The following is a 17,568-nucleotide window of genomic DNA, read 5'->3' on the forward strand; positions in this document are numbered from 1 at the left end:
GGTACTCTGTGGAGTCTGGGAGTTTGTTATGTAGTTTTCTGAGACATCCATAAGTCAGTCTGAAATCCCTTTTTATTTTTTCCTGGTATATAGTTAAAATTGAAACTAATATGAGGCTACTGTAAAAATAGATAAATCCTTATTCTGCAGTATGCATCTTTGGGATAGCCCACTTAGCCAGGCTCACTTTTGTATGCTGACCATACATGGCATTTTTCCTTTTATATATATATATATATATATATATTTTCCTTATCACTGCAGTAATGCTTTTGGAAAGCTAACTGCAAAATGCAGTGATTTTTACATCTACCTTCATTCCTACCAGTGTTTTCCTGATGCAGAGGCAGACTTAGCTGAGTCTAAAGTAGCCAAGTACAAGTAAAGTGTATATTCTGAAGAAGTTATTTCAATTTTTACTGCCCCCCAAATATCTTTTAATATTGTGTAAATTTGCTTCCCCCTCTCTACTGCCACCAAACCTCCACATGTTTGTTTCTTGTAGGTATTTCTTTTCTAACTACAGGCTTGTCGAGGTGTGCTGTGGGGCTGAATGCAACCCTCATGAGGAAATGGGATTTCTCAAGGTGCCAAGTTAAGATTAGAGGCAGTTGAATGCCCCTGAGGGGGTTGTCTGCTGGCCAAGGGCCAGGGCTGGGCTGGGGTACTGCCTGCTTTCCTCCTGTGTAGACCCCGTGCACTTGCTGCACCTTTAATGCGGGAGGAGCTGATGGGCCCCAGCAGGGCCCATCCCAGGCTGGCGGTACTGGGCGTACACATGCTGGGGAAGGGCCCTGACTGATGTGTTGTCAGGTGGCAGTGGCACTGGGACAGCTTAGAAAGCCAGACCTGTCTACCCACCTATGACAAAGCCTTTATTCTTCTTTTCTGGAGAAAAAGCTCCTAGGATGACCTCAGGAAACACTGAGAAAGATGAGCTGTGTAACTTCCCGTGTTGGCATGGTGTGAAACAGCAAAGGGACTTGGCCCTCTGTCCCTGCGTGCCTTTTGGAGAGGCTCTGCTGGGAGGCGCTGAATGGCATCAGCCTCCCTCTTCCCACTGCCCTGGAGACTTTATCTTGCTTCATATTAGTGCAGTCGAGGGTTTGAAAGTAAGATCCTGATACAATATTCATAATATAAAATTATGGAAGTAACCAGAGACTTAGTAGCAAAAGTACACAGCACAGTAGGATGTTGAAATGATGGGTTTTGGGTTGAATATTTCTCTAATTGCAGAGGAAATTAGGCAAGCAGTTTATACAGGAGAAGCAGAACCAAAAGGAAAGCTCTCAGTTTTCCCCCTTGGCACATGCTGTTTCTCCAGAGAAGCTGTGGTGATCCTGCAAAGTTTGACAAGGAGGGTGTAACAAGTTCTTCCCTATTTTCTGGAAATCCCACCCTCTTTCCACAGCTTATCTAAGTTTCTATTTTGCATGTTGGTATTTGTACAAAGTTTTCACTGAACTTCATGTTTTCTGTTGCAAATGAGCCTGTAACTAAAGCCATTATAAGTTGCTACTTTTTTTTTTTTTTTTTAAGCATTATATTTTCACATGGCTATTGCCCTGTTGAGTTTTTGGGTTTTTGTTCGATTGGTTGGCTGGTTTTTTTCCTGATATAGTTCAGAGGGTAAATAGAGTGATTTTGTGTTGTGTTTTTAAGGCTTAGAAAAGCATCCCAATTTGTTAAATTGGTTGGTCACCATAAAACTGATATTTGAGCAGAACATTACATATCCATAGAAAAACTGAGAGGGCCCACAGTGCTGTACACCAGACAGAGGGCCTCTCTCCCAATATTATTTTCCTTTTTATCTGTGCCTCATTTAAAGACATTTGCAAGGCAAAAGCCGTCTAGCTTCAACAACTAATCATGGAATAGAATATGTATCTTTATATGTTTGGTCAAAATATTCTGTGAATTTAGTCAACATAGGATGTTTTTGGTAACACAGACGTGGAAGGAAAACTGGCAGCTCTTTGTTAAAAACTTATAAATTATGGAATATTTTGAATTAGACAAACATGTAGTATGTACACCCACCCACACACCCACTTTGATGTAATCTAAACGCTGAATTCTTAGACCTGTGGTCTTTTTTTCAATTCTCAGGTGTTAGCGCTAGGGTTTGCAAATGGGGATTCCTAAGTTTAGTGCCCACCAGAGACCAAACCTAGTCCAAAGCTGGACATAAGTGTTAGGAGGCCTGGCTCCCAGTCCTGATTTTGTCAAAAACTTATTGCGTGATCTTGCGTAAGGAATTCAGGGTTTTTTTTGTTCTACAATTTCCCTTTCAGGGAAGGGGAAGGATGTAATTGTTTCACAGTAGTGCTGCTGTTTACTAGCTTTTCAAAAAATGTATCTTGAACTTTGGAAACTATAGAATAAATTCAAAGATGATAGGAAGAAGTTATATTACTTTTCGGTTCAAAGTAATTTCCACTTATTGTAATCTTGCACACATACACACATACCACATCCCCGAGTCAACAGAGCTACACATCTCCTGTATTTGAAACAAAAATAAGTATTCTCCAGAACTGTGTATCTCCGGAGGCTGGGTTATTAAGAAAAGAGAAATTTTGTTTAACATTAATGAGAGCATGAAAGGAATTGTTGAGAAGGATTTACACTATGTGATTCTCTGCTTTGTAAGGTATTGAAGAAAAAAAGGAAGTGTGAATGTATAGTGAGAACACCTGCGTTGGCTGTCTGGATTTGGCAGGGGTGGGAGGTTAGGGTTTCATCAATAAGATCCAAATAAAAAAATAGTTTTAGCTCACAAGTTGATTTCAGGTTAAAGGATAATCAAGAGAAGAGGACAACTCTCCCATAGTATAACGGACACTATAATAGGCATAAAACTATTGAGAAAGGTAGAATATTTTTAATTTCCCTGAAATGCACTGGGTTTGACTTTTCTTAATTCTGTGGTAATAACCCTTATGGTAGAGAGTAGTTTCTTCACTGCTGAACTCGATGTGTTAATTTTTCCACCCAATCTTCTACCACCCTTCATTTCCCTTCTGGTCTGCCTATCACTTCTGGTACATTTGCTCCTACCTTCAGTGACCAATGGATAAACTATCAAGAACTAGTTAATGAAATTCAGGCATATGCCTATAGTCTCCTTCTCCTGGCTTGGGCTTTGGAATTTTGTTGAAAATGCTTAATTTTAGAAGACTTATTCTACTAATGAATGCATTTCATTGTTTTCCTAAAACCACTCCAGCTTTTCTTCTTGTGTTTGTCTACTCTTTCTGTTGATCAGGGTCCTGTCTTTGTACAAAGGTCAGTTTAATGATGTAGTTGTGACTCAGGGAGAAGTAGCTGGACATGCACAAACTGCAGGGTCTGTTGGCACTGTGTTCTTCAGCAGCTTGAGTATTTTCACTTATTCAGGTTTACCCTGGTTCCTGCAGTAGAAATTCTCTTGTCAGGTACTGTCATAAAATCAGTGTCAGACCTTATAAAACTGGTTTGTGTCTCAGCCTTATTTACAAAGAGAGGGTGAGACAGATGTTTCCAAAGCAGAAGTAATCATTCTAATTTGTACCAATATTTAATGAGTCCAAAAAAACCCCTACATCCGTATATGTGTTAGGCACAATCCCCATGTGCATTTGCTAGACTATGCAAATAAAATACTATATATAATATTAGCCTAGAACTAAGGGACTGGATGCAATGCAAAAAGAAAGAGTTTGTGAATTTTTCAGAGATGGACTTGGGGAGGTAAATTGCATATGTCCTTTGCTAAAAAAAAAAAAAGTAAAATTCATGTAACAAGCTTTGGTTGCTGCCCACAAATATGTTTTTGGCAGGTATTTACACCCTCTTCTTTTTCTTCAACACAATGGAGAATGAGTGTATATTCTCTCCCATGGTTGCACTCAGGAATCTCTGTAAGATGATAAAGGTACATTTTTGTGCCCTACAACTGCCAGCAAAACAAACCTGGAGTGTTTGAATGCAGATTTGAACATCCCCTAATGTTAAGAGCTCTTTGGATCTCTGTTTTAATTTATACAATGATTAAGGCTGTCGTATGTTTAATTCTTGTAAATGCAGCAGGGACACTATAAAGTAAAAGCTGCAGTCAAATTGACGTCCTTTGAAATAAAATAGGGAGGAGTAAAAAAAGAGAAACTCCTCTTTTACTTGTAGTACATCATATCTATGTATTAAACTGTCCCCTCAATATTCATGCTTTTGTCCCAGTTTTTTTGGTAAAGTGCATGCATGGCTAGCAGGTGCAAAGGCTCTGACAGGTTGCTGAAGCTTTGCAGCCAGAGGCCCCCATCCCTGCTTCCCAGGGCAGTGGGGAGAGATGCTGGGCTTCTCTGGGGCCCTTGGCTCTGCTCTTGGTAGTAAGGAGTTTACAAGGGACATTAGCCCAGCCTCTGTGAATTTTGGTGCATGCAAACAGAGGATAATAGCTCAAGCTCTGGTTTGCTGCTTGTTCCTAAGTTTATGAACTTTAAATTGAAAAATCAGAGCACACTTGAAATTAGTCACTAAAATGTCAAATGATTGAACAGAGATCAGGGTTTTCACCCCAAAAACTTCAGCAGAGACCTGCCTGTATCACAGGTTTCCCTAGAAGATAGCTGAGACCAACCCCAGGCCACCAGTAAGGTCAAATTTAAAATTTAATCTGGTTGAACCTTGAGTGGGAAACAAGAAGTGAAAACTGTCAACTGTGCCCAGATCCATTCAGATCACTTCTAGGGACAGTTTTGATACCAAATTATCCTTGTTATGCAAAGTTCCTCACCAACCGGCTGGTTCCCAGTTATGCATGGGGAGAAGCGGTGGCCACATCTGCTTCCCGTTTTGCCCTTTCGGAGACGAGCCATCTGTTTGGCCTCATCCCGAACAGCCTGCTCGGGGCTGATTAACTTCCTCACCCCCATCAGCCCCAGGCTCACTGTCTGCTGCAAGGTGTAGATTTTTTTTCTACTTTTTTTTTTTTTTCTTCTTTTTTCTTCCCTAACTGCTCATAAACCAGAACCTTCACTTCTCTCCCAAGGGACAGGAAGGCGTTGGTTTGTGTGATTTGCAGCCGTCACCAGTGGTAGCAACAGCAGCAGCTACCCTCTATCATTCACGTTTCATACGTGTGGTCAGGACAGATAAAACCAGGAATTGTTCTATGTCCTGGGATGGTCTTTAAAGCAGTGGCACCTTCCTTTATACAAAAAGAAAAAAAAAAAAGTTGTAATGTTAAATGCAGCAGAAGTCTCACTGCAGTTAACAGGGATCTGTTCATTTAGCAAGAGTCACGCTCACTGCAGCCTTTTTTTTGTTTAAATGGGATGAACTCCTGCCATCTGAAGCCTGGCTTTGGATTTCTCACTCCCATTTTCAGTGAAACTCTGTAAAAGTTTGTCCCTCCTGTTTCCTGCATAACCATGTTTTGGCCATTATAGCAGGATTTCAGAAACTCTGCATGTCTGACTGTGCCAGTGACTTCAGTCAGAATTGCATGTTCAGCAGCCCTGAAAAGTCAAAGTCTGTGGGCCCAAAATAAAGATGCATCAAAAATTAAAATTTAGAAACTGGAATAATGGACCTCCTGTTAAGATTAACATTTCTGTTGCCTTCCACAGGCCAGGTTTAAGGAATTTTTGTTTTTCATGTTTCCATTGGGCCAGAATTTGTTCTCATGTACCATTTTCCTTCCAGAAAAAAAGCTGCCCATGTTTCATGCTGGTGGACACTACCTGGTTGGCCCATAACTGGGAAGGATGCCCTGGAGTTCTGACCCACAAGACAGGCATGAACAGTTTTTTCAGAAATAAGACATTTTGGTTTTCCAGTTGCCACGTTTTCAGCTTTCAAACTGTCAGTACCGCTGCTGAAACTTGAAGCTTTCAGTGAAAGCTTTTCCTTTATTTTTGACCATTTCACAAGCAGCCAAAAGCAGTGCAATATCTTCAGTACACTGGCAAAGTCAGGAGCATTTCTAACCCCTTTTCCCCAAATAAGATGTTGAATGATTCACACACACACATCAAAAAAATAGGAAATTGTGACATTATCAGGTCTGCATGCTCCAGATCTGGCTCTGAGTTCTCGTTTTGGTATCTGCTAAAAGGATCATGTATGTTTTAGTATATTTCTTGATTTCAAAAGCATTGGTTGTTGAGCACACGTTAACACTATTTTGCTGTTTAGATGCTTATGTATGGACTGGGAAGCCTTTCTGGGGACTCGAGGCTGAAAATAATCACCCCTGCTTGTTGTAGGTTTTGTCTGTGTAACAATTTGTATCGTGGTACCTATCACAGTTTCTGATGTAATATAATCAAGCTATTGGAAAGTATAAAGGAAAAAGCATAAATATGATGATTTGAAGGAAGTCTTTGAAACGTGGTGCCCAGGACAGATGCCCAAAATAGATTTTGAGGGACACAATCTTGCATTTAAATCTGTGGATGTCTCTACTTTGGTTCAAGAAGAGTCACCTGCTGACACAGAAATTTGTAATTTGTTTCATTTACTTAGAACTAGCTATGATGGGGAACAAAGGAATTAGGATGTTAGTTCCTTCTTTCAGACAACTAGTTATAATTTATGACAAAACCATATCACATAAACTTAAGGAATATTTAGATTTTGGAAACTTGTAGAAGAATTAATTGCAATACCATTAGAGTTTGTTTCGGGTTTCTTTTACTATTTTTTAAAATCTCATTTTGTTCATAATAATACAGTTTTACAAATGGAAATATTTTTAAAACTATATAAATGGTGCTTTTTTTAAGCAAAACACTGATTCTTGTTTGCATTAAATATCTGATGTGAAATTTAATGTGCTGGAATCTGAAGGGACGCCCACAGAGAAATCACCTTTGTTAAGGCAAATAGTAGAAATAATTTCTCTATGTTTTATTTTGAATTACCATGATTCTACATGCAGAGGTAATTGTGTTCTGTAATGACTGTGTCTGGTTGGTGGGAGGGAAAGGTAAGAGGAGAGGGCTGGAGAGGAAGCAACCATCTCAAAGTCAGCTGCTCACAGGAGCTGCATGTGTTTTTTGGACAGGGACACTCGAGGTAGCAGGTAGCAAGTTTAGGACTTGATCTTCAGCTGGATAAGCAAGGCTGCCTCATGTAGGTGGTGAGCACGGGGTGATGACAGAGCCTGGCTTTTTCTGGCCCCGAAGGATGGGTTGTGAGGACAGCATGGATGGACTCCCCATGGAGTGGGGTGTGGGTACGGCAGTGGTGGCTGAGGCCCCGCTCAAGGCTCAGTGCTCCCTGAGCCCACAGAGCTCTGTGTGCCTGCACCTCACCTTGCATTGTGCCTCCCCTCACAGTCACCACCCCACAGACACAGGGCCTCCGGCTGTGCCCAACGACTTCATCACCCACAAGCAGAGTGAGAAAAGGATTCAGGGGTTTGGGGTTTTTTATCTTGTTCTTTTGTCTTAAAAGATGCATCTCACTTTGCAGACATAATTTAATAACATTTTCAATTTTTATGAAATTTGCTTTTTTTTTTTTAAATACAATATTCTCAAAGAAAAATGAAGTTACAATATAAAACCACAGCAAAAAAAAAAGGTGTAAATACAACTTTTCTATTAGAAAAGGCAGTGCATGGGGAAGGACTGGGAAGCAGTCATTTTTTACTTTTAAAAACATACATAAACTTAAAGCCACTCACACATTTACTCCTTTTAAATTTCAGCTAAGCTATATCAGGGTATTGCACCATAGCAAAAAAAGAGAAAAAGGGAGGTTACACTAAACTAGTTTTCCGAGGGCGCAGTTTGTTTCGATGTACACAGACACAACATCCTATTTTCATGGCATCCTTTCATATGTTCATAAATAAAATTATTGAACCACTTGTTTCAAAACCAATTGAAGATGATTTTGTGCAAAAGAGAAAAAAACACTGGAAAAAACAAACCTAAGAAAGCCCTTTTGTGAACAGAGAATGCCATTTGCTCCTACCCTTAGACTATGCCCTCTCATACACTGTGCCTTAATATACTTATTTATACTACTGTACTGTTTAATATACAACATCAACATATTCTCTTATAGTATAAATAAGAAAACTCTAGAGCCAGGAAACAAACCCACTGTGACTGACAGTGCATCATCATGTCATATAAACCATTTTAGATCTATATACAAATACATATGTATATAAAATATTAATGATACACAAAGCCACAGACAGGGCACGTGCATGTCAGCAAGAGAAGTGACACAGAGACTCGGACACGTGCATGTGTGCACAGAGATGTTGTGAAGGCAGCAAACCTACCCAGTAATTAGAAATCACATTTCAAAGCCATGTTTGAGGCAGTCTTAAACTCCACTGGAGCTGTGCTTGTTTACATGGTTCATGAACGTGGCATTACTTGTGTTAGATTTTGGTAAAAGCAAAGAAACAAAACCACCTGAGTAGGCTTCTGTTCCCCTCCCCTTTATAGCCTGGTGTCTCTTAAAATAAGGGGTTAAAAAAATTATGGCATGGGGTATATATAGTGACCTAAATCTTAGAAGAGCAGGAAAGAGGTGTAAGAGCTATAAAAGCAGAATGTTTCTGTACAGCCAATGTCTGATCTCACATAGGGCGTTGCAGCAGGGCTGGGAAATTACTTTGTCCCCTCTTGGTTGGTATTGATCAAACTTGGAGCGGGGTAAGAACAGCTGAATATATCCCTACCAGTTATAAAAAATGAATCTGTTTCAACTGTATTTAAATAGAAAAAATTATTAATGGAAACTCATTGAGTAAGGCCCCCCCCCCCCTTTAAAGGTTCTCTTCAGGTTATTTCTATACAAAATATTTGATAATACCTCTTTGCCAGGTACAGTCTGTCTTGAAGCTGAATGTGTAGCAGGCATTGATGACAAAACCATATCTAGGGCATGAAAGTGAACAGCAATTCCTTGTGCCCACCCCCTTCACAGCATCTAGGGCTGGAAGGCAACAAGAATAAAGTCTCAGCTGAGTTATAATGTGGGAGTGGAGGGGGATCAATAAAGGCAACAGGGGGACCTCTTAAGGCAACCGAGGTATAGTGTAGGAATGGAGGGGATCACCTTTCGGTCTGTAGTTTATATCACTCATTTTTGGGAGATTATTGGCCATCCTGTATGTATGAGCCCACCTAACGTGCTAGTGATGTGTTCTCACTGCTGTGGGTACATGCACCAGGTCTGGGGACATTCAGACACAGCAGTCACATCTGGTGACAAAGCTGCTGAACTGTCAGTGACACATTCATTGTAAGAACACTGCTGTGCCCACGTGTCAGGCGAAGCAAGCTGGCATGAACTGTCATGAAAAGCTAAGGCGTGTATAGCATGCCTTATATAGCATATAGAAGCATATATTTGTAATTCGTTATTTCATCAGTATCTTTCCTCTAGCTTCAGTGTTGTTGCTCCTGACTTACACCTGCAAAAGTGAAAGCAGAAGAGGGAACTCTGTGTGCCTGTAATAGTATGTGTACATAGGAAATGTGCATCAAATATAGCTACAAGTATCAGGCCACTCTGGCCTAGATGCAAGCATGGTCCCATCAAATCTTTTTTATAATAAACAGATGTACTTGCATACACTTATGAATGGAAAATGTGCAAATGTATGACAAAACTGCTAGTCTTGTAGGTTATTTGATTGTGTTTATTGCAAAATATCCAGCTATTATCAGAGTGGAAGTATTTATACATTAAGTTACTAAGATGGGTTATTTTTATGGATGTTGCCCAGGAAGTATTGTAGCACTGATGATAGATTTTTATGCAGCTGCAAAAATTTCTTTTTTGCCCAGTCTTAAATTACGAGGGTGTTCAGGGAAAGAAAAGAAATATTTGGAAGAGGAAGCTAAGTAGCAGCTTTAAAAAAAAAGTAATTTTTAAATATCAGCTGTGTTTGGGGTTAAAATCTATTTGCCATAGAAATTTTGATTATAACTGAAGATAAGAGTATCTGCAGCAGAACCCACCACGGAGGAAGCTTTTGGTGGACCTTGCTGCACCCTGCAAAGTGCTGCAGTCTCTGGTCTCCCTTCTGCAAAACCCACCATATTTTTAACCTTAAGATTAGTTCCATGAAGTAAAAGTAACTCAAAGCAGGTAGTGAAATGACTAAGTGAATAGGAAGTCAAGGTTCTCAGCACCTTTGTGGGGCTTGGTCCCTCATGAAATGGCAAATGCCAGGAAAAAAGAAGGCGGTTGCAAATTTTGACTGGCTGGGTTAATTCATCTGAGTGCTTTAAAAATAATTAAGTTCAACACTTATGAGTAAAGCCACAAAATCTACAAGAGGACATCTTCTGTGCAAGCAAAACGGGATTTTTTTATATGTAAGAGAGGGATATTTGGGTATTTTCCAGACAGTTTAAAAAGATGAAAAATGTGCATAAGGAGACTTTCCCCACACATATATCTATCTAGTGCTTCTTTCAACTGTACATCATACTTTTCTAAATAACTGAAACTTTAAAAAGAAAGAAAAATTAAATACATTGTAACTTGTTTATGCAGAGAGAGGAGGGGTTGCTTAACAAAAAGTGGGGTTTTATTGGATAGGAAGGGAAAATATTTATTCAATGAAGAGCCAACAATACCCTTTTTCTATACATTAAATGCAATTTATACTTCACAGAGTATATTACAAGGGTGTTTCTTCTTTCTTTCACATTCCTGCCCACCTGCCTAGTGACACAAAAAGCATGTTGTGATGTCAATACCAGTAGCACCCTTGCAGGTGAAAACGTTCTACTTTTTACCACCAAAGCAACTCAGAACCTTCTGGCTGGGGCTCCCTTCCCACCCCAGCTGTCCGTGGAATCATCTGAGATGGGCCCCTCCTTCTTTTCTTGAGTTCAATCTTCCTGAAAGAGTCAAATAATACCAGGAAGTCAAAAAACATACATCTGGTAGAAGAGCCCAATGCTCAGGGTGTTAAGAGAGAAAGCTTGGCCACTCCTGCCTGTTGTGTCCTTGTCGTGTGGTGCATCCTTGGCGTGGTTAACAGTTCTGGCAAGGGAGGTTTGCAAGAAGCATCAGTTAAGGGAAAGGCTTTCAGCTATGTGACTACAAAAGCTCCTACTTACATTACTAAAGGTTTTTGGTGATCAAACATTTTCAGTAAAAACTCATTTTAGAAAACTGAGTTGCAATGCATGCTACCAAAACGAAATCTCTTTTCTTGTGAGAAAAAATTGCTGAACTTCTGATTCTCTTGTTACTTTTACTGTCCAGCTGACTTGTGCTTTGTTGCTGTCATGGCTCTTGCAGCTCCAGTAACACAGCTGTTGAGGCTAGATCTGTGCCAGAGGAGTTCTAACTCATGTGGAAACGGTGCTCCCCTCGAGTTATGTGGGAAGAGAATTCATACCTGTCCTGGCTATGGTAGCCACACATGTTGCACTCAAAAGGATCGCGGAACCCGTGGCAACCCATATGGATTGTATACATCACATGATCCAAGAAAAGGACTCGACAGTGTTCACACTTGTAAACTTTCACTTGCTCCCCATTGCTGCTGATCACTTTGAAAGCATCCTGGGAATTGTCAGTACCTGCTCTCAAGACATCATATTGCCTGTTTTCTTCTTTTATAGAGATGCCATTTCTTGCATGGGGACCTATATGGTTTGTCAGGTAGATCAAACCACTGCGCTCCTCATTATTGCTCTCGGTATCTGTTGAGTCTTGGCAGCTGTTGCTGGGAGAGGCGTCTCGTTCGGAGGAGACAGATTTGGCTTTGGAAAGCAACAATAAGTTTTCCACTGCACTGTCCTGAGGAAGGTTGGAGCGAACCTGACTGTCCCCAAGAGGTTTGTGGAGCTGATACATGGGGCTGATGACAGGCACCACCTCAGAACCCCCTGGTGGTGTCTGGACAAGGGGACGCAAGGACTCTGCCCCCAGGTAACTGATGGCATTATTAATGGCCTGGTCGATAACGTGCGTCTGCATAATCTCGTTCTCTTTCTCATAGTTGGTGGTGGCATCGTATGGAAGGTCAGGCAAACACTTTTCACCTGCAGTGAAAAACAGTGAGAAGTCAGACGGTTGATTTCTACAAAATTAAGTAACTGCACATCATGGATTAATAAAACATGGAAGAAGAGAGTTGACCAAATCCACCTCTGAAATCCACCTGAGGTATTCACAGTTCTCTAATACAGCCAGGTAGGAAAATGGTGGGTTGGTGGGGTTTTTTTAGCCTGCTAAATAATCTGAGGGCTTTGGAAAAGCAAATGGATGAAAAACAAATTCTGGAAATAATTATATGGGACTCAGGGGCGCTACAGACCAAGTGCTTCATCCTCTCTTTCTTATTTCTAACTGGAGTCCCTACAGTGAGCTGAGGCATTGTCTTTGTAGTTAGTAAAGCCAGTGCACCAGCACAATCGCAGTGAGCCTGGCCTCCATGCTTCAGAGCATGAAGCACATTATCAATATTTTTCCCTAAAGTATTGCATTCTTAGACTGGAAATTGTATGTTTTAGTTTTAGACCTTCAGTTTCTTAGAAATAACCCACATTGCAATGTGGTCACACGTCATTTTAAAGAAAAAATCAACAAAAACTTTACATTTTGTACTGCCACCACCCCTCCACACCTTGTTTTTAAATAAGCCATGTTAGACACATTACCCTATCTAGAGCAAGATTACTTGTTACATGTAACTTGGATGCCAAAAGTAAGGGGAAATCTTTAACTTTTTTAAAATCAGACCGCACTTATGTATCTCTAGCTGGATACCCTAGTATTGAACACAAGTTTCACCACAATTTCCCCCAAATTCCTGGACCCACAGGACTAAGCAAAACATAGAAGCAAAAGTTAGGAGTGGAAGAAACTACTGAAATGCACAGATACTGATTTTATGAACTTAAGCAGTCTTCTCAAACAGTGTAAATCATCAATGTTATTATCAGGCCTCTAATAAATTTATGCAAATGAAAAAGGGTAAAAGATTTCCACAGATTCCTGTAGTCTACTAATAAGAGAATGTTTGTAGTCTGGATGGATTTTCTAGCTCTGCAGATCTTGGGAAACACTGAAAGCCACAAACATCTCTATGTGCTGTAATTATTTCCTGATCAATATGAAATTTGCTGGTAGGTCTCACAGAGTCCTAATTTGTCGAAAGAAATGCTAGCAGAAGCATGGAAAATTTACCAGAAGGTCTGCACATTGTTTTATCAATAATTTCCCACCCAGTTTCTACTCAAATTGACTATCCAAGGTCAGTGAAGAGCACAGAAACCTTTTAGCATGACACTATTGCAAAGATGGGGACCAAAGTGTAGGAAGTCCTTCTGTCCATATTTCCCACATGATATGGTTTCATACTAGTTTGTCCATGCTCTGCAGGCAGAGAAAGAAATACTCTTAACATTGTGTAAGTTCCTATACGGGATGTAGGGTACAGACACCTTCTAGCTGTGCTGCATAAGCTTCCCGTTCCTCTTGTTTTCTTTCCCAATCATTCTGCCAATTTGAGAAGCCCTTTACTGGACTGTATTCTTTTTTCTTCAAGATTTACCCTTGATAGTTTTCAGGCAGAATTTGATGCTTAAGATTCAAAATAGGCATTGTGAAAGACTCTTGAATTAAATACAGAAAACCCTTCCTAATATGAATTTATACACTTGATTCAAGGAGGATAAAATGAGGCCAATATCATTTATATTCCATGGGCACTGCACACCACTGAAAAGTGGGACTGGGCTTCATTATACATGCAATTTTGGGCATCCAGAAGGCATGATTTTAATATATGTTTCTTGGGTAGTATTTGCTTTATGTAGCATAACTAGTTGGTAGTTGGCCTGAGAGGATCAAGTGCTCATGAGAAAAATTTGTTTCCAAGCGAAGTGTCTGAAACAGACACAAACCTAAGGTAGGCAGGTACCATTTCTATATCTGGGCAATGCAGGTAATACTTGCACTCATTAAAAATAATAGCTCATTTCTGTGGTTATTAGAGCATAAGTAAATTAAACTGCTAATGGTTTGATGCGCTTCAAGTTTTGCACTGCTCAGGATTCTGAAGCAAGTACTTAAAAGGTAAAAATGCATTCAGTGCACATGGACACCATTTTTCTTAGTATTTTTTAATCCCTCTCTTTTCTTAGCTGCCTATTTTTTAAAACACGATAACCATGTGTCAACCTTTCATGCAGTTCTGATCTGGGTTTGGATGACTCAGTTCTGCTTTTGGGTCTGGGAGCTATTCCATTTTGGAATACAGAGAGAATTTTACAAGTAACTGGCTGAATTTGGTGAACAATCTCACTTTTGAAAGGTAGTGAATTCAGTCTTGAGAAAAACCTAGTAAAGCAGAAGAAAGTCCTTCCCTTATGTGAAGGATGCCCTTTGCTCCTTCTCCCTGGGATTGGGAGCAATAAACATGTCTTACTACCCAAAAACTCTACTGACCAGCTGGCCCAACCTTAAATTAATCATAAATGTACCTATTACATGAAGCAGCAGGTGAGGACTGGAAAGGAAAGGATTTGGGGGCATTTTCTTGTCAGGAAAGTTTGCCCTGTTGAAGGTTAGCAAATTTCCATAAATATCTGCTGTCAGTAGGTTGTCTTCCCACACTGCACGCTGAATAACTAACCGACAGGAAACTCTGCCCTTCTAAAACTCATAGTTAAACTGGCTTTCTTTACTGTTTCTTGGGGTGAAGAGAGAAAAGGAGAATGATACAGCTAGTCCACACCCACAGATACGCTGCATATAGGATACTTGCTAGTACCTTTTAAAGTTTAACACTTCTGTTCTTCCTGGAACTTTCACAGAATTAGTATTTTGCCTGATGCAATCAGTTACTAGAGTGTCTAAACTAATATGGTTTGCCTCACACAGTTGACATATTTTGGTAACTACCTCTACTACAACTTTTGTCCTGTTATAAGCATTTTTTATCCTTGACTACCCCTCCTGGAATTGTTGCCTTTGGACTTGAAAAAAAAAATTGGACTTTATTTTAAAACATTTTGTTGCACCTCCTGATGTAGCTGAGATTCCTTTTTCTTTTTCTAGGAAATACTAATTTTCCTTTCAGACTTGTGTCCTTGTTGAATAAAGTGTATTTACATTTTCTGTCCCACAAACTGGTCTTTTTTTTTGCCTTGACTTTTGACTGAAGACTTTCTCAATGCGTGTTTTGTTTCAAAGACTTTAGTTTTATCTGATTGTCTCCTATAAAACAATAGTATAAAAGAATATGCAGAGAATTATGAAAGAATCTAACTGGGTATGAGTATATGGTGTCCTCTGATTTCCCATGTTTTTATTTATTTAAGACTAACCCTCCACAGCTGACAAAATCTTGTCTGTGGGTCTCACAAAACTGGTGTAACCACTGCTTAATAAACAGAACAATATATGTGGAGCCTTCATTTTTATAGGCATGACATCAAAATTTTCACTGTTAAGACAGGAACTACTAGGTGCAAATGGGCATGAAGATTTTGCATCATTCATAAAAGTATCCAAAGATCTTTTCATTTAGGTATTTTTCTCAGACATATCCATGATCATTTTGGGCTTTAGAAGTATACAGACTTTATCAAAGGATGAAGAATATTACCCACTCTATGTTAAACTATTAACAAACACTTTCAGAAACACCAATATGCCCAGATCTGAACGTTATCCAAGAATTCAATAAAATAACTCTGAAAGTGTGGTCAAATGCTATCCCAACAGGAAACTTCTATTCCTATCTTTGGGTTCTTAAGGCAGCTTTAAGAGCCTGTCGAGGTCTTGTAATGATCTGGTTCATAAACTTCTAAAAAGGCAGGAAAAAGATTTAAATTTCATCTCCAGATGTGGAAAACTAAACATGCAGAAATATATGCTGGAGATATTTATTTGTTTTTTTTTTTCCCCCAACAAATCTCTGTATCTGATTCTGTAGAGATACATACTATTAATTTATCAAACCAAGTAAAACCATAAAGCAAAAGTAAAAATCTTGTACTATTTTTGGGGGGCTTGTTTTGTTTTACTTTTTAGGAGACAGCAAACGTTTAACTCTTACCAACAAATTTCTGAGGCATAGAGCTCTTACGTTTGGCGACGTTACTTGCTAGTCTATCCAGCACGAGGGCTCTTTCTGACCCTATCTTGCACAGGTCTTCAGCCATTTCACTCTGGTTAGTTTCCTCTTTTATGACTGAAATCAAATGACATCAGAAGCGTTAGGCAGGCTTGTTCCATTTTAATGGAACTGTTGTCTTCAGGTTATTGTTTGTCAGTCCATGTCTTTTAGCTCCCAAGCAGCTGGATGAAGGAGCTCACCATATCAGACACAGGACAGTTCTGACTCTTGGTGACAAAGTCCCTCATACTGATTAATCTACATACATATTCACGTTTCCCTCATTTAGGATACAAAAATGAGATAGCAACTGTAAGGTTTCTGCCTGTACGTCATGCAATCATTCCACCCTTGTTCTACAGCCACCCTGCATTTCTGTGAATAAATGAGGCCCTAACATTACACTGGACATGAAGCAGCTTATTGCTTCACCCCCCCCGCTGACACCCCCCACTGTCCCTCTGCACCTCTCCGAGTGAAACCACTTGTCTTCTTTAGCAGGAAAAATGGATAACTTCTCAACTCCAGCAGTGGAATGTATATTTGCAAGCTACACCAACCCTTCTCTCCAGCCCCTTTTTCCCCTAGCAAATATTTAGATACTTCCTTGATGCAATTTATATTTTAAATAACCATTTAAATTGATAAAATCACACCTACAGTGGAACACTGACTTCCAATACTCAAACCTGTTTCCCAACCTCCTGCTGCTGCTGAGACACTGTAGAATTAGGAGCTTAGCTGTGAGGCTCTAGGAAAAGAAGACTATTTCACTTTCACTATATTTTACTTCAGTATTTTCCTGCAGAAACAAAAGGGATGTATGAAAATGCACTGTCAAAACAATGACTATGAAAAATGCATGGAAAAGTGTTTCTGACTTTGAGCATCTAAAGGGAAGGTGATATGTAGTGAAATCAGAGTACAGCTGTTTTGTTGGGGTTTGGTTTTGCTTTTTGCTTTTTGTTTGGTTGGTTTTTTGTTTTGTTCCTGTTGTTGTTTGTCAAGGCAGAGAGAGGGGTTAATTTTATTTTTACCTGCTACTAAGATATGGACATTTTTCCTGAACTTGTGAGTTTCTATTAAAGGAAGAAGCAAAAGATGATTTTTAGGCTTTGGTTCTTCAAGCTGTTTCAATTAGGTGCCCCGCTCTGCTACATTTTGCCTTCTGTGCCTGCTGAGAATTCCTTTTATCACTGGATTTACTGGTTCACAGAACCCATTACTCTGGTACCTAGGTGTTTCTCAATAGTTGAGAACACATTGTTCTAATGCAATGTTATTCTGACAATATACCACAGCCATAAAAGGATGATTGTGAAAATTTCACTGTCCCTGAAATATATGAAATCAGGGTCTGGTGGATAACTGTGAGAAGCAGGTGAAGTGTCCCAGACAACACCACCCTGCAATACCAAACTGAAGAGTACACAAGTGGTTCTTGAGTCCCTGCT

General features: G+C 39.7%; 1 protein-coding gene across 7 annotated transcripts in view; it reads right to left on the reverse strand.

Moving 5' to 3' along the window:
• Window positions 1–9,038: 9,038 nt before the first annotated feature.
• The window catches only part of IKZF1 (IKAROS family zinc finger 1), a 103,535-nt gene continuing 95,005 nt past the window's right edge, over window positions 9,039–17,568 (reverse strand). For 5 of the 7 annotated variants that reach the window (XM_018070147.3, XM_029958930.1, XM_018070149.3 and 2 more), the window contains 2 exons: window positions 16,055–16,189; window positions 9,039–12,029 (listed from right to left, as the gene is read on the reverse strand). In XM_018070147.3, coding sequence (XP_017925636.1) covers window positions 11,326–12,029; window positions 16,055–16,189 — 839 coding nt within the window. In that variant the 3' untranslated portion in view covers window positions 9,039–11,325. The remainder of the gene's footprint in view (window positions 12,030–16,054; window positions 16,190–17,568) is intronic. The other 2 variants (XM_018070146.3, XM_018070150.3) reach the window with 2 other exon arrangements.

This window comes from Manacus vitellinus, unplaced genomic scaffold (assembly GCF_001715985.3).
Source record: "Manacus vitellinus isolate BGI_N305 unplaced genomic scaffold, ASM171598v3 scaffold_17_pilon, whole genome shotgun sequence".
In the NCBI taxonomy this organism is placed as follows: domain Eukaryota; kingdom Metazoa; phylum Chordata; class Aves; order Passeriformes; family Pipridae; genus Manacus; species Manacus vitellinus.